Source organism: Balaenoptera physalus (genome assembly GCF_965194825.1).
Source record: "Balaenoptera physalus genome assembly, chromosome: 4".
In the NCBI taxonomy this organism is placed as follows: domain Eukaryota; kingdom Metazoa; phylum Chordata; class Mammalia; order Artiodactyla; family Balaenopteridae; genus Balaenoptera; species Balaenoptera physalus.
In genome coordinates, this window is record NC_138891.1 from 15,132,301 (window position 1) to 15,149,487 (window position 17,187).

General features: G+C 35.9%; 1 protein-coding gene across 4 annotated transcripts in view; it reads right to left on the bottom strand.

Moving 5' to 3' along the window:
• The window catches only part of TOPBP1 (DNA topoisomerase II binding protein 1), a 79,932-nt gene that overhangs the window by 19,061 nt on the left and 43,684 nt on the right, over positions 1-17,187 (bottom strand). For 3 of the 4 annotated variants that reach the window (XM_082459203.1, XM_082459202.1, XM_082459204.1), the window contains 13 exons: positions 16,627-16,800; positions 16,425-16,534; positions 13,686-13,809; positions 12,946-13,092; positions 12,726-12,828; positions 10,946-11,138; positions 9,277-9,497; positions 8,258-8,424; positions 7,906-8,017; positions 5,831-5,994; positions 5,154-5,291; positions 2,301-2,390; positions 2,002-2,163 (listed from right to left, as the gene is read on the bottom strand). In XM_082459203.1, coding sequence (XP_082315329.1) covers positions 2,002-2,163; positions 2,301-2,390; positions 5,154-5,291; positions 5,831-5,994; positions 7,906-8,017; positions 8,258-8,424; positions 9,277-9,497; positions 10,946-11,138; positions 12,726-12,828; positions 12,946-13,092; positions 13,686-13,809; positions 16,425-16,534; positions 16,627-16,800 — 1,905 coding nt within the window. Of the gene's footprint in view, positions 1-2,001; positions 2,164-2,300; positions 2,391-5,153; positions 5,292-5,830; positions 5,995-7,905; positions 8,018-8,257; positions 8,425-9,276; positions 9,498-10,945; positions 11,139-12,725; positions 12,829-12,945; positions 13,093-13,685; positions 13,810-16,424; positions 16,535-16,626; positions 16,801-17,187 lie in introns of those variants that run through there. The other variant, XM_082459205.1, reaches the window with a different exon arrangement.

A 17,187-nucleotide genomic window follows, 5' to 3' on the forward strand; every position in this document is an offset into this window, starting at 1 on the left:
AAAAAAACCCTCATCATTGAAATAATTCAAGATTTCCCAGAACTCAAAGATAGAAGTTACCAGACCAGAAAGGGCCCAAGTGCCCAGCATAATATAAACAGATCCTCATGAGGGTGTATCATTTTGAAATTTCATAGAACTGGGGCAAAAAGAACTTCCTAACTAGATTACAGTTACATATAAAGGATTAAGAATCAGATGGCTTTAGGCTGCTCAACGGCAATACTAGAAGCAAGGAGACAAACAATCAAAAGTCTAAGAGAAAGCAGTTTCCAACCTAGAATTTGATGTCCAGCCAAACTATCAGTCTAATAGGAATGAGCATAGAAAAAAGAATTTCCACACATAGAAAGTCTCAATTTACCTTCCACGTGTTCCCTCTCAAGAAGTTACGAGAAGAGACCTCCATCACAATGAGACAGCAGATCAGGATGACATGCGATTCAGAAACAGGAGATTCAACAGAAAAGAGACAGATGGTGGTGAATGGAGCTCCTGGGATGATGGCAGTGTACAGAAGTAGACAGAGGGTGACAACCAGACTGCAGCAATGTGACTGAAGACATGCTGAAGGCTGTCATCACCAAGATCCCTGCAGCCACCACACCTAGTTTCTAAGCTGAAGTCAGAACACTGGGGTGAGCCTATCTCAGAGTCCTATCTGTGCTTGGCTTATCTTGGCCATGAACTTGACATGACGCTGCTGCTCTCCCCTCCTTAGCCTGCTGCTTCACGCTATAGAAGTGTTCTGTTTTGACCTACTCCTGAGAGCTAGAGATAGGCAATAATGAGCTCAGATGCAGAAATACAGAGCAGCTCACTCCCCAATGTGTTTCTCCAGACATCTAGTATTTGACACACATTACAACCCTGAGAAAGGCAGGGACATGAACAACCGGGAAGGAGCAACAGGGAACTCCTATGGGACTAGCAATCTTCTATTTCTTATCCTGGGCACCTGATGACATTTTGCTATTCTTTAACCAGGACATATTTTCTATACACTCTTTTTTATGTAAAAAGAAAAAATACCCCCAAATTATAGCACATGTACAAACATTTAACACAGCACAAGTTTAAGCAATTAATCTATGTTGGGTCCCATCTTAGATGGCAGCTGTATCCCTGAAACAACCAGGAATTTCTGGAGGGATGAGGTATGGGAGGTTCTCTACATTCCCCCAATCCCTGCCCTTTTCCCAGTGGGTAATATTTTAAAACCTCATGTCTCAACAAATAGAGATTTTTAAAAAGTTATTTAGATGTTCAAGGAGAGCTAGTACTGGTTTACTAAGTCCTAATCAATACACCCCACTGCTTTATGACAGAGGCTTTGTATGCATGTTTCAGGCACTCCTATTAAAAGCTGACCAACTTCCAAACACAAGCAGCAACAACCACAAAGCAGGTTAGTTTTGGTTTCCCCCTATTTCTACACTAATCTGTTTGAAATCCTTTGTTGTAAGACATTTACAATCATGTGTCATATCTTGCTGATTCCTGATGGCATTTTAGGCACTCTGGTGTCAAGAAGATTTTTCTTTGCCCATTCAAATCACCCAACATAGGCCAATTCTGAACAGGAGTATAGTGAGCCCTCCATGTAGTAAGTGCTTCATTTCCCTTACTGTCTAACACAGGTATTTACAGTGTATCAAAACAAAAGGTCAAGAAAATTTAAAAAGGACCCTTGGATAAATGTTTCTCCTTGGACTCCTGGAATCAATTTCTGCTTTCTTTATATTCCAACATTTTAGAGGGCGCTTTTAGAGGTACCCAGATTTTTATACCCGTTTCATATTTAACTTCTAGGCTAAATGTTTACATAGGTTTTCATTATTTTAAAAAACAGACTGAAACTGAAAGGGGTTGAATGGGGGAGACTAACAAGAGATTAACATTCTATGAATAACAAGCCGAGGGTTTTGTTGTGTAGTTATGTCTCTATGCATATAAGCACATTTCTGGTGGCAAGGAGGTCAAGGACAGGATCTTACAAACCTGCATAAGAAAATCAGCAATGTATTCCGTTTTCAAGCAGTACACGTTCTGGGCAGCAGCTTCTGCTATATTAACTCCCAAGTCATCTGGTTTTAGTTTATTAAAGTCAGAAAAGAGATGTGTAGCTTCTTTAAATAAAGATACAGAATGACCAGGTAGCACCTAAGGAAAAAACAAAAAGCATCACAATCTATCAGTGTTTCAAAGTAGTTCAACTGTATAATCTACACATAAAGGATTACCATCTCACAAAGCACAGAAAATCAAGAATTGATCACAGCAACCTTGTCAATACAAACCTTTGCTCCTCCTGACTGAAGAAGACGTTTGAATCCTGCTTCTCGGGACTGATCGACATGTAAAATAACCTTCCATCCACTAAATGCCCCCTACAAATAAAAAAATAATCAGTGTTGAAATTATTTGGAAAAATAAATGACAAAATAATACAAAAAATACATTATTTTCTCTGTAGACTTAGTTTTATGCCAATGAATAATCTTATAACCTTTATTTCTGATGAACACACTGATAACTATCTTGGTCAGAATACTCTGAAACACATAGCCATGGTGTCCGGCACACAGTAGGCCATCAATAAATACTTGAAGAATGAAGGAAAATGATTTAATGATTAGGTAACATTAAAACAAAGCAACTTGACATTTGTTTAGTCTTTTCTACTATTTTTTTCTTACAACTAATCAAAGGTAGAGCCTAAAGCACAGCTTCTTAGATTAGATGTAGCCTCCAGTTAATATTTCTCTTGAAAATGTTTACAAATTTGAAACATAAAATATTTAAGTACAGAATTAACAATTAACAGAAGCCAGTGGAATTCCTTTAAAAGAAAGGGAATCAAGGCTAACAGGGACTTGGAGACAGCAGAGAACTCAGAATATAACACAAAAGATGATATAACTCGGGTTCTTAACCTTTTTGTGAGCCACGGACCCATTTGGAAGTCTAGTAAAACCTATGGATCTGCTCTCTAAATAACTTTAAAAAAAATAACAGCTTTATTGAGATGTAATTTCCATACCATATGAATGTCTTTTAAATGTCCAAAATAAAATACAAAGTATTACAAAAGAAACCATTTTATTGAAAAGTATCAAAATATTTCAAAATTTGTGACATAATAATAGATGTGCTTCTATATTAAACCCATCATAGGGTTGAAAATACGGTTTAGTCAAAAATGCATTTAGGGACTTCCCTGGTGGTCCAGTGGTAAAGAATCTGTCTTCCAATGAAGGGGATGCAGGTTCGATCCCTGGTCAGGTCCCAGGGATCCCACATGCCACGGGGCAACTAAGCCTGTGTGCCACAACTACTGAGCTCGCATGCCTCAACGAGAGAGCCTGCGTGCTGCAAACTACAGAGCCCACATGCTCTGGAACTCACGCACCACAACTAGAGAGCCCATGCGCCCTGGAGCCTGCGTGCCACAACTAGAGAGAAGCCCGCACGCCAACGAAGAGCCCATGCACTGCAATGAAAGATCCCGCGTACCTCAACGAAGATCTCATGTGCCACAACTAAGATCCAACACAGCCAAAAAAAAAAAAAAAAGCATTTAAATACACCTAACCTACCAAACATCATAGCTTACCAGCCCAGCCTACCTTAAATATGCTCATAACACTTACATTAGTCTGTGGTTGGGCAAAATCATCTAACACAAAGCCAATTTTATAATAAAGTGGTTGAATAGCTCATGTAATTTATTGAATACTATACTGAAAGTGAAAAACAGAATGGTTTTAAGTGTATCGGTTGTTTACCCCCATGATCACGTGGCTCACTGGGAGCTGTGGCTGCTGCCGCTGCCCAGGATCACCAGAGAATACTGTACTGCATAATGCTAGCCTGAGAAAAGACCAACATTCAAAATTTGAACTATGGTTTTTACTGAATGTGTATCACTTTTGCACCATCATAAAGTCGAACCATGACAAGATGGGGAGGTCTGTATGTACTATTTTAAAGTTGTGACAAACATAAACAGTATTTCAAGTTGCAATCATAATGCAAGCAAAAATATCTGATTCCTGTGGGGCAAAATCATAGTACTGTTAATAATGTTGCAATTTGTTGCCTAGACTTACAATGAAGGAAATGTTAACTTTCAATTAGAGGTTAGTAAAAATAAGGATGTATTTCTTCCCCCATCCAAAGTGTATAGCCTTCCTGGATCCCAATGTTCATTGAAGCACTATTTACAATAGCCAGGACATGGAAGCAACCTAAATGTCCACCAACAGAGGAATGGATAAAGAAGATGTGGTACATATATACAATGGAATATTACTCAGCCATATAAAGGAACAAAATTGGGTCATTTGTAGAGACGTGGATGTACCAAGAGGCTGTCACAGAGTGAAGTAAGTCAGAAAGAGAAAAACAAATACCGTATATTAACGCATATATGTGGAACGTAGAAAAATGGTATAGATGAACTTATTTGCAAAGCAGAAAGAGAGACACAGATGTGGAGAATAAACGTATGGATACCAAGGGGGGAAGGGAGGGGGTGGGATGGATTGGGAGATTGGGATTGACATATATACACTACTATGTATAAAATAGATAACTAATGAGAACAGAATGTATAGCACAGGGAACTCTTAGGGCTCTGTGGTGACCTAAATGGGAAGGAAATCCAAGGAAGAGGGGATATATGTATACACATGGCTGATTCACTTTGCTGTACAGCAGAAACTAACACAACATTGTAAAGTAACTATACTCCAATAAAAGACAAAACAAAACAAAAACAAAGTGTATATAGCCTTCCTGAATTTGATCTATAAAACTCCTTTGGGAGAGTGTGTGGACCCCAAGTTGAGAAGCCCTGAAGCTGGATGCTAGAAAGACTCTTTGAAAGAAATACAGTATGGGTCACATATAAATGATTTTTAAGAGAGCTATCAACATTATATATATCTTACTGTTGATCACAATTAGAAGAATTAGGAATCAACACTAAGCTCAATTTAGACTGTCCAAATTAAGTATATCAATCAAGGGATAAAAGACAAACAGAATTATTCTTATTTTGTCAAGCACATTCTCTGAAAAAAAAAATCTGGACTAGTCATGACATCGAATGCCATTTATACTACCTACATAATTATATACGTTAATACCTCAATAATGCCTGATTCTTGTCTTTGCTGGATTTTCTTCCTCCATCTCATTGCTGCAAGTGCTAGTTTTCGTTGCTGTACACTGATTCCAGTCAAAACATCAAGTATGGAACTACTTCCCCATTCATAGTCTTCTTCCTAGAGAATTAGTTCAACAAACTTTTGAGTTCCTAGAATATGTCCTCAAAGAATCCACAATCTAATAAGAGTTACAAGCTATACATTCCATTCCTCTAAATACAGAGGATACTAAGTAAGCATCAGTTTATGAGCATGGAGGAAATGTAGATTAATTTGGCTTCATATGAAAGTCAAGTACATCTGGCTTTTAATTAGAAATCAGAAGAATATTGCATACATTTCTAAGAAACAGATAACTATACCTTAGCAATTGGTAATAGATTATTGGGCTTCACCTACTGTAAGATGAACGTCACAGAAGGACATGGTCTCGGAGGAGGTATGTATTAACAGCTTGATTACCTGTCTACACAGGCGAGATCCCTGAATGATCTTGATGGAAAACTTCAAAAAGTACATGATAGATATTACTGCGATGGTCAGTTAGGAATCAAAATATTTCAAATAATTAGCTTAATATTTTATGTGCTGGAATCAGTTATTACGACCTTTACTCTAAAAGAAAAACAACCCTTCACATGAATTTGCATACACACCAGCATGAAGCGCCCAGCAGTCCTGCAAGCTTCAAGGTAGGAGCGATGGAGCACCCACTTCCCAGCTGCCACTGAAGCTAAATACTTCTCGTTTCGAAGTGGATGTCCCACAACAATGTGTGTACAGTTGGGATCAAAGCACTGCTTCTCAATCACTAATCCACCTTGATTAGAAAAAAATAGGTCCTTTATTGATTCTTAACTTTTCCTGAGGGAAAATGTACCTCAACTATGCAGAGGAATTATTTATAAACAAAATACACCAATAAACAAAACCCCTAACGTACTTTACATATATTTTTTTATAAAATAATGTTTATTATGAAAATTTAAAATCCAACAGTAGATGAAACAGTAAAATGAACTGCTATACACTGGCTACCTAGGGTCTAAAATTATCAAAATTTCACTATCCTTACTTCAAACTACCCCCTTTTTTTGCTTAACAATTTTAAAGCAAATACCAGATATCATTTTAATCTATCCCTATGTATTCAGTATGCATCTCTAAAATACATGGAAATTTTCTCATACAGCTATAATGCCATTATCAGATCTAATACAATTAACAAAAATTCTTTGCTATCTCAATACTAAATCCTTGTTCAAAGGGGGAATCTACAGACTAAAAGCAGAAGAAAAAATTTTTCTTCTGCTTTTAGTGGAAATAAGGTCAGTAGACCAACACAGAAGTTTGGGAGGAAAACACTAGGTAAATAGAGACGAAGAAGGTGGGAGCTGAACCCTTTTTTCAGATATGTATTATGAAGTCTGACTTTGAGGACAGAAGAAGGCATAAGTAAATGTAAGCTTATGTAAAGCATGGCTTTTGATTACACTTTAGAGGTTAGGCAGAGTGGTATCAAGAACTTTCTAAGATTTCAACAAAACAATGGAGCTCCACTCATGCTTTACAGATGACTCTAATAATAATAGCAACAAGACTTTTTGAGCACTTACTATATACATGTCAGGGACTGTTGAAAGTTGAAAGTATTAACTCATTTAATCCTCACAACTCTATGAACGTACTATTATTATGTGCAATTTACACATGAGGACACAGGTACAGAGTAACTCACCCAGAATCACAGTGACAAAAGAACAATAGGTAAAGATTCCGTTATTAATATCAATATCTAACTCTACATAACAAATTTAGTCTGTGACCGACAGAATAAATAGTTCTCCACATCCTTAAAAGGATAGCACTAATGACACTTAATCTTTTCTTGATGATTCAGGGCCACTATTAAAAACAACCATTATTTCTTAATGTTTTCTCTAGGTCAAGTTGTCATATTAAGTTCTTTCCAGTAATGTTCTTAACTCTATAGGGCTGCTTTGTTCAATACAGTAGCCACTAGCCACCTGTGGCTACTGAACACCTGAAGCACAGCCAGCCCAAGTTGAGATGTGCTGTGCGTGTAAAATATATCCCAGATTTCAAAGACTTAGTAAGAAAAAAAGGTAAATTATCTCACTGATATTTTATACTAATTACACACTGAATATAATATTTTGCATATACTAGGTTAAATAAAATATATATTTAAAATTAATTTCACCTCTTTCTTTCTTCTCTTTAAAATGTAGCTCCTAGAAAGTTTACCTTTCTAGTATGTTGCTTTCAGAATGGTGTCAGATGGAGAGCCTGACAACTAGTGGAATAAGAATGTCACATGAGGAGGAGCTCCTGTCTGGATGTCACTGTACCTTCAACTTCATAAAAATGTAGTTTTAATCATATTTTAAGTCTATAATTCCATTGATTTTGTCCAAGGTTTCAACAATGAACAAATGCTCAAAGCAGCACAAGATTCTTAAACCTTAATGGTTGGTTTCAATTTAAATCTTTAAATATTTAAATGCTATGACCCAGTGACTTTAGATTTAGATTAGAGCTTTATAAAATCAAAGTTTTACTGGTGACTCAGTGTATGGCCTGAGGCAAGTTACCCATCTTTTTAATCTCAATTTCTACAGCTTACAAATGATATCAATAATTAGCTACATTTGACTTCCAAATAAGGTTACCATATGGGACATTTTTGACCTAAGTAAAATACTTGTACCTAGTTTTTCAATCAGATGACAATAATCAATACGTTCTTGAGGATTCAGAGATGACAACTGAAATATGTACTGTTTTTTTAAGTCTTCGTGAGTCTCCTCTATCGTTATAATCTGGAATGGAAGAGTTTATTTTAGAAAAAATTAACATTAAAAAAGTTATCAGGCCTATGGTTCTTTTATAGTGACATTTTACTTAGTCTTCTGAGTTATCAAATATAGAAATAATAATAGAGTGCAAAGAAATGCAGTTTTCAACATTCGACGAACCCTTGATATTGATATCAATAAATACTGAATGTAGCATAAGAGCAATATCCAAAAGCCTTACCACCAAACTAAGGATAAACGAACCTTTTCTCTAGGGTGTGGAGCCACAGGTGGGTTGGCTAGGGGGAAGGCAATACTGGGGGCTTGAGGCGTAGGGATCAGGTGGCTGTCTTTTATTGGAGTCTCCAGTTCTTCAGAGATCGGGTGTTTTGGGGCTTCAGTCACACATATGTTCTCAGGATCACAGACAGCTGAGGGCAATAAAATGCTGCAGTGTGATATTATCCAAATACGACTAAGAACAAAGTCTGGGAAATATTCTCATCTGTCTTAGCCAAGATGAAATTAAACACAAATTCTGGAATGTAAAAAGTACATCCAAAAGAAGTAATCTATTTCTAGAGCTTATGATTAAATGCAATTAGTTAGCTTTAAAAGGGCAAATGGCTTATCTGTGGGTTTCCCTACCCCTTTCTTTAAGTACCACGCTCTCACCAGTAAAATGTAAACAAAATTTTTAAAATGAGAGCAATTCTAGACCTGAAGAAAATCAGAAGCAGAGATAAATCTATATATCTAATATAGAGAAATAATCATGTGAAAGAGAAAGGGGGGGAAAATGACCAACGATGAGAGATGGGAAGTATTTTGTTTTCAAGGTAAAGTCCAAGGAAGAAAAAAATAGGGAATTCAGAAAGAAACACATACAACTCCAAATGTAGGTATGTGCTGGGTGGAATTCAGAAGAAGACTTAAATGAAAATAAGATGACTGGAAGAAAAACCAACCATTAACTACACAATGCAAAAAGGACTGGAAAAATGTACGGGGAAAAAAATGCCTAACCCTAAATTTCCAAATTTAAGAATCAAAATATATTTTTCAATTTACTGATAAATTACCTCAATTTATAATTATTTTTCTGACTTCTTAAAGTTTAAACCCAAATCTAAGGTTTGGGTTTACGCTTAAAACATCTAGTGAGTTTTTCATTTGCATGTACAATTCAGAGAACCACAGTAACCACAGGTGCTTATCTGTTTATTGTCAAGAGGTCAACATGTACCTAATACAAACAACTAAATAGATTTCTTTCTCGTTACCCTGTTCAGCAATTTCTGAATCATGTACAGGCTCCTGGAAAGGAGAATCCTCCAATTTTTTAACGTCAGCCTGAAGCTCAGAGTACTGTGTGGGACAACTAGGCCACTGCAAATTGCTGGCAAGTCTTGCTCTCTCTTCCCTGGCTGTAGGGTCATCCCAAATGATCTGTTCATTTTGGGAGGGCTCTGTGTTGACATCAGGTACTGTTTGACGAGACTGCCTAAGGAATAAAAGTCACAATTTTAGTAACAGATAGCCATAACAAAATCCACACTCATAAATTCTGTAAGTCTTGTAAATTGGTGGTTCACCTTTATATGTCCACCATCTAGCACATAGTAAGCACTTGAAAATACTTATTGAATAAGTGAACTTCGGGAAATTTTTTACTTTTAAAATGTTTCTTCCAGAAACTTATTTGTTTTACCTAGAAAATGAAACACATATTTTGACTGAATGTCCATATATTTAAAACTTCAAAGGGGGAGTTTACTGTCAAGAAATTAAAAAAAAATTCTAAATGATTACTGCTTTTAAAAAGGGATTTCTCTTAATTATATAGGCTTAGGGTAACGTGGTAATGTTTAGAAACCTGGTTACTTTGCTGACCAGTCAATAGTTGTATTTTTATCACTGGAAATAGGAAGAACTATAATTACACAGGAAGTGTACTATCTACAGGCTGCCTTAAAAGCAGGTCCTTTTGGCTACTGGTAACCAAACCTCCCAGAGTCTAAGGTAGAACAGCCTTACAGTGAACTAGGGTGAAACATGTTTTATGGTATAACAGTAACAATTCCACTGGAAAGTAAATAGAATTCCAATATCTTCCTTCAATACTGTGTATACTGAATATTTCAATTCCATATATATTCAGTGTATACTGAATATTTCAATTCCATATATATATGGAATCTTAGTAAAAATAATTTGCCAAAGCTGATGGTACTCCCAAAGTGTTCATTTGCCTCAAATACAAGGAAGATGGCCTTTTATTCTCAGAGCGTATTTATTTACTCTGACTTTGACACAAGATTTAGGCTCTCTAAAATGATAAAACATGATCTGGTCTATTAAACAAAAAAAATTTTTGCTCAGTACTCAGATAAAAGAAATAGCCTCATGAAATATACAGTTAATGTAGATAAATGCACAGTTCAGTTAATTCAAGATATAAGTACCATAATTCATTAAACAATTAGAGATTTTTCTATCAAGGAAAAGATGAAGTTATTCTACTGAACTTACGTCACATCACACTAAGATCTGTAATCACCTTCCCTAGAAGATAGATTTATAAAAAGAATATAAAACGCATGTAGTTCCAATAAGAAATAACTGCTTAAATATATATATACACATATATATATGCACTTACTGTTTAATAACAATATTATTTAATTCTAATACTAAGAACTGAGGGGACTATCCATTGAATCCATTTCAAACAAGGCAAACTGGATCTTAAAATCATTTCTTTCTCAGGGGAGATAATAAAATGTATTAATCATGCCTCGCTGGAAGCAGTTGCTTCATATGGAATAAACCTCTGCTTCCTGTCACCAAGTAAGAATTCTAGAACTGCCTGGAACAAGAGAAGGAAGAGGGAAAAGTTAGGAAGGAAGGGAGGAAGGAAAAGCTATTCTGCCATCAGCGACAGGTACGGACCTCAGTGCCTCTAGGACTCTACTTCGTCCGCTGCGGGCAGAGCGAGCGCTGTCAGGGGTTGAAGAAGCACTGTTACAACCACTTCTTGAAAGGGAAGCCCTCTGCCCTTGGGGTTTCACTAGTGAAGTTGCAGACATTATCTCCTGCAGCTGCTTTTGAAAGTTCTCTCTCATCTCCAAGGTCTGTGTCAGAGCTTGAAACAAACACAAATACACCAATCAAGGTAAGTTTCTCCTTTCTATCACACCCTATTCACATTAATTATTTTGTCTAGATTTGGTTGAACATAAATTTATTAACTTGACATTTATCAGATACTTACTATAGGCTATAGTAATGTTCTAAGACTATGAATCCTGCAGAACATAAAGGCAACCCTTACTACAAGGACTGTAGAGGAAATAATCAGGAAGCCCTTTGCAGACACTGTGCTAAGACCCACAGTCGTCACCCTTTTGTAGAGCTCCCTGCCTGCTTCTGACCCTCTCTTGTTCTGTACTACACCGAGGTACATTACAGTCATTTATGATTTTCCCCTATGGTCCTCAAAAACACAGACCACAACATACTTATCTTTGGTTTCCTTGTAGACTAAACATTGAAGTAGGTACTAAATAAACATTTTTGGAATGAACAGAGTAGGACTAACTAAACAGGTAAATCATAGACAGGGAAAGCTATGGTAGGGTGAGAAAAATAGAAAATATTAATCCATTAAAAAGAGGACACCTATAGATATAAGGTTATTCAATGCTGCACTCTTTATAACAGCAAGAAATTAGAAATAAACTACATTCCCATCAAAAGGAACTGGCTAAATAAAGTGGGCCATTCAAACTGTGAATACTATACAGTTGCCAAAAAAAGGGAAAATGACTGAAAAAGATCTTATGTACTAATAGACACTGCACAGGTAGAACTGTTAAATAAAAAGATCAGGATCAAAGTATAAAACAGAATATAAAATAGTTCAGTATTTACATATTTTTTTAAAAGTGGGGAAGGAGAAAGCTTATTTATTTATTTTTGGCTGTGTTGGGCCTTCGTTGCCGCGCACGGGCTTTCTCTAGTTGTGGCGAGCGGGGGCTACTCTTCATTGCGGTGCACGGGCTTCTCATCGCAGTGGCTTCTCTTGTTGCGGAGCACGGGCTCTAGGCGCGCGGGCTTCAGTAGTTGTGGCACACAGGCTTAGCTGCTCTGTGGCATGTGGGATCTTCCTGGACCAGGGCTCGAACCCATGTCTCCTGCATTAGCAGGTGGATTCTTAACCACTGCACCACCAGGGAAGTCCCAGAAAACACGTTTGATTGTACGCATAAAACAGCTCTAGAAGGTTCCATAAGAAAATAACATCAGAAGGGTGGGAGAAACTTTTCACACCTCCTTCTGTACCTTTAAAACCATGTGAATTTATGTTAAAATATATTGTGCACATAATAAAACTTTTTGAAAGTCACTGAAAGGAACTGAACCAAAGGACAAATGTTTAAAAAATTACCAACTCCACCTACCTTTAATAGAATAGGGCTGTGTCACACTAACTCTGTAAAATACCTAGTTCCACACATTTCACAGGTTTCACACTTAAATCACTTAAAGCTTTGTTAACTATTACTTAATGACTGTCATGGAACCTCAATTCAATCCTCAAATATATGCTTTACTTGTATTCAGCAACATAGAAAAAAACTTTTATTTGTCCATCTGATGCAAAGGAAGCATTCCATATTAAAGATACATATTTATAAATTTTTTTTGTTCGTAATTTAAAATATTTTACCTCCTTTAGAGTCATTCCTTCCATTTCCATTTGATGTTGCTGATTCTTTATTACTGATGGTCATACTGTCTATATCATTTTCTTCTACAGGCAAATGATCTGGCTATTGAAGGAGAAAAATTACCATTTCTCAAACCAAACCCAGTATAAGGTTTCATAGCAATATATGATTGTACATTCAGCTTAAAGAGGGGGTAAATGTATCATCCATATCATCTACCTCATCATCCCTCGTTGTCAAATCAGCTGAGAGTAGTCGGTTATTACAAAGTCTGCCATCTTGCACTGCACTGATATCCAAGCTCATTTTGGGATTATAAGTATGTGGATAAAGAGATTCAGGAAGATGTTTATACTCTTGGGCACACTGCAATACAATGGTGTGCTTTAAAACAGGACTGAAAAAAAAATCTTAGCAAATAAATGATGTTAAGTAGAATAAAGACAGCCAATACATTATGTTCTAAGATGGCAAGAGTCCACAAAATTAAAGTTTTGAAAAGTAGTTGACACTTAAAAATTCCATCAAATGACAAATTGTCCTCACTTTTTAAATGTCATGTCCACTAAAGTATAAAATCTAATTCTATTTCTATGCTTTTGCCAAGGTATCTATCACATTTCAGGCAATACCCAGAAAGAAAAGGAAAGGGAAGAAGAGGAAAGAAAAGAAGCTGTATTGGCATGCTAAATTAATTCTCCTCAAATTATTATAAAATTTTCTTTCATACCATTTTTAATTAGCAAAAAGAATCAGAGAATCTGAAAGAGTACCCATTAAAGACTCGTTAAGCATTTAAGGATTAAAGATCTTAATTTTCTGATGCCAAAGATGTGAAATGTGTAATTAACTAAGGTTATCGAACTTGTTTACATACAAAGAAATGGGTTTGTGCCTTGAAATACTGTTTACATGCATTTTCATTTAACAGGGAGGGGAGGGAAAAAAGTATGGCTTACTTCTAAAAGCCAGTGCTCTGAAACAATGTGTATTCCTCTTTCTTTTACAGATTTATACTCCCGATTAGTGTCATTTGGTCTCCCTTGATAAATGAAATGAGTCACTGTCTCATCAAAACTCCACCTGAAACAAGCAAACACACACAAAAATGAATACCTGAGAGAAATAACTACATTCGTTTAAGATGATCATTACTGTCTATAAACAGAATACTCTGACCTTCACAAAACTTTCAAGAACCAGAGTAAGCAAAAAACATTAAATGACAGGCTCCACTTTCATTGTCAAATTTTATACATATATCTCTAGGTATATAAATGCAGAGATATGTTTAGAAGGATATTCTTGAAAATATTACTTTCCTTTGTATAGTTTTCTAAATTTTCAATTTTCTTTTATAATATCATTTTATAAAGGTGATATAACAATAAAAGTATTTTCAAGTTAATGAAATGGCAAAGCATCCAATCTGTCCTCCAGTTGCTGGCAGTCACTATTCAACTGTACATTTGCTCTGTGCCCCATAACACACTGTGTACTTTACAGAGCATTATTTCATCCATTCCTCACAACAATCCTAAAACAATGTATTATTTTACTCATTTAACAGATAAGAAAACTGAAAGGCATGGTTAAAGTAACCTGTTCAAGGATATTCAGTGAATAAGAGGTAGAGCCAGTTTCGACTTCAAAACTCACACTCTTAGCTATTACATTATGCTCCTGATTTCTTTCCATTTAATATTTTCTTGATTATTTTAGGAAAATAATCTAAAAAAAGTAAAATATGTCATCCTTCAAAAGATCAGGTAAAAACCAAGGAGGAAATAAAAATTGTAATTCTAAATGTAATCACCAAAATAAAGGGAGGTTTCTCTTTATGGATACCTAACATACTTCCCATTTCCTGAATAAGAAATATCTCTGAACTTTTTTTTTTTTGGCCACGTCGCTCGGCTTGCGGGATCTCAGTTCCCTGACCAGGGACTGAATCCTGGCCACGGCAGTGAAAGTCCAGAATCCTAACCACTAGACCACCAGGGAACTCCTATTTCTGAACTTTTTAAATAGCCAAGTTAAACAAATTAAGAAGGAATATTCCCTCCTAAATTATATTATAAACATTCTATTTCTCACTGCCCATGTGTCCTTAAAAATAATAGTGAAAAACACCTTGCTAATTGAATTGCCAGTCTTTCTAATAATTGTTTCTATTTCTGCTGTGAGGTAAAACAGTAAAATGTAAATAAATTATCAAGATAATTTAAAAAAAAAGGAATATTTTTTGCCTGAATCATCTTGGTTTACTACTACCCGACTCCACTGTGATAATACAAAAACTGTGCCTTTTAGTCCTTCAAGAACAGACCATCAATGGTTGTAGACAGTAGATGTAGATAGATCAGGAGTTGGCGAATTTTTTCTTTCTTTCTTTCTTTCCTTTTTTCTTGGCTGCACTGCACAGCATGCAGGATCCTAGTTCCCTGACCAGGGATGGAACCTGTGCCCCCAGTAGTGGAAGCACAGAGTCTTAACCATTAGACCACCAGGGAATTCCCAGGACTGGCATTTTAAATCTTATAGAAACACAAGTCCTATATGTTCCTTTTAAATCTTACATCAAGTCCACATCCAAACAGAATACCGAAGGAAGCATTCAATTTTGACAAACATGAAAACTCTCATAGGGCTACTGTGAGAATGAAATGAGATAATACTTGCCTCATACTAAGCGCTCAGCAACTAGTAATAGGTAATATAAATATAATAGTAATTGTATAATATTAGATAATTACATAATAATTATTATAGAATAATATATCTATAAAATAGACAATATAAATAATAGTTATAATAAGTAAGAAAGCTTTACTCTTCGACAATAGATGAATTAAACACTAAGGTGCTTATAACTATCACAGACTCATTTTATTTTTACATTCTCCTAATCTAATTTCTTTATTAAAAAGAAAGATAACTGAAATGACTTACCAAAGGGAAAGATAAAGCTAATCATATTCCTCAAACTGTTTGTTACTTGTAAAACCAATCATTATGCTATCTATGAATGGCTGAAAACAAGTGATCAAGAAAGCAAGCACCACAGACAGTGGAGGAATACAATCAATTCAGGATTGGCCAGAATAGGCAAGGGTCTCTCATTCCCTGATACTGATGCCATTTATGCTAGAGACCTGTCTCTAGTTTGGCTGTAAGGTTGAGAGTGGATCTGATAAACTATGCCTCCAAAGTAGTAAAAATGATAGAAATTCAAACATCCTCAAAAAGACACTTTTAATTCAGGAGTGCTGCAGTACTTAGTACTACTTACAGAAAGGCTCTAATTTGAAAATCACTAAGAAACATGCTTAATGTCAGACCTAAATGTATTACTAGACTATAAACTCCTTGAAGACAAGGATTTTTTTCTAGATTATACTCATTCATGGATCCCATACTCATTCATGGATCCCAAGTTTTTAGAATAGTGAGTGGCACAAAATAAGTTCTCATATATTTGTTAAACATGCCCTAAAAACAAACTTGTAAGAGTGAATTGATATGGGAGAGAATATTTTAAAAGGATGTGCTAAATTAAAAATCAATTGGAGAGAGTTTATAGATAATATGACAAACTAAAAGGCAAAATAATGTTTTTTGTAGATGCTCACAACAGTTTTAGGTTTCCCTATAAATTTAGGCTGTATCACCACCAAAGAGAAAGATGAGCCAACTACCTGTAGTCTGCCCCTAGAGAGGCTGCAATCCCATTTAGTTCACTCTGCTTCTTACTGAGTTTTTTACTAACACATACCACTACCTTGTGAAGTGGCTTTGGAGCTTCTTCCTGCCCATGGAAAATAAAAGAAACAGATCAATCATTATTGTTTTAAGTGTTTTTTATCTAAAACTTCCTTATAATGAGAGATTTAATTCTACCTTTTCTGACTGGGCACCTTTCAGTTGAGGGCTGGCAGAAAGAGCGACAGTATTTCGAGAGCTATTTGCCAAAGCAACTTTCAAGTTTCTGACAATGACTTCTGAGAGTGGTGTACTCAGTTTCCTTTTCTGCTGGCTGGGACCTCCTGGAGTTTCCAAGGCTGCAAGTGCATCCTGTATGTATGGAGGGGGAGAGGGAGAAAGGAAGAGAGGAAAAGGAGAGAGAAAGGAAGAAGAGGGGAGAGAAGGGAAGAGAGAGAAGTAAACAGAATAAGGAAAGAGGGAGAGAAAAAGAGGTAAAGAGAGAAAGGGAATAATCCTCAATATTAATTGGATTATAGCTTTAACCTCCTCCAGTTTTCCTCTAAACAACAATAAAGACTGAACTAGTATCTATTATGAAGAAAAAAAATTTCATACTGTCCAGCAAATTAGTTCAAAGAGACTGACAAGCTTACATTTTCAGCAGCACTTACCACATTTGTCTGACTTTAGAGTTGAAGTTGGTTAAAATTAATGATACCAAAAAACAAAATAAACGAACAAGTAAACAAACAAAAC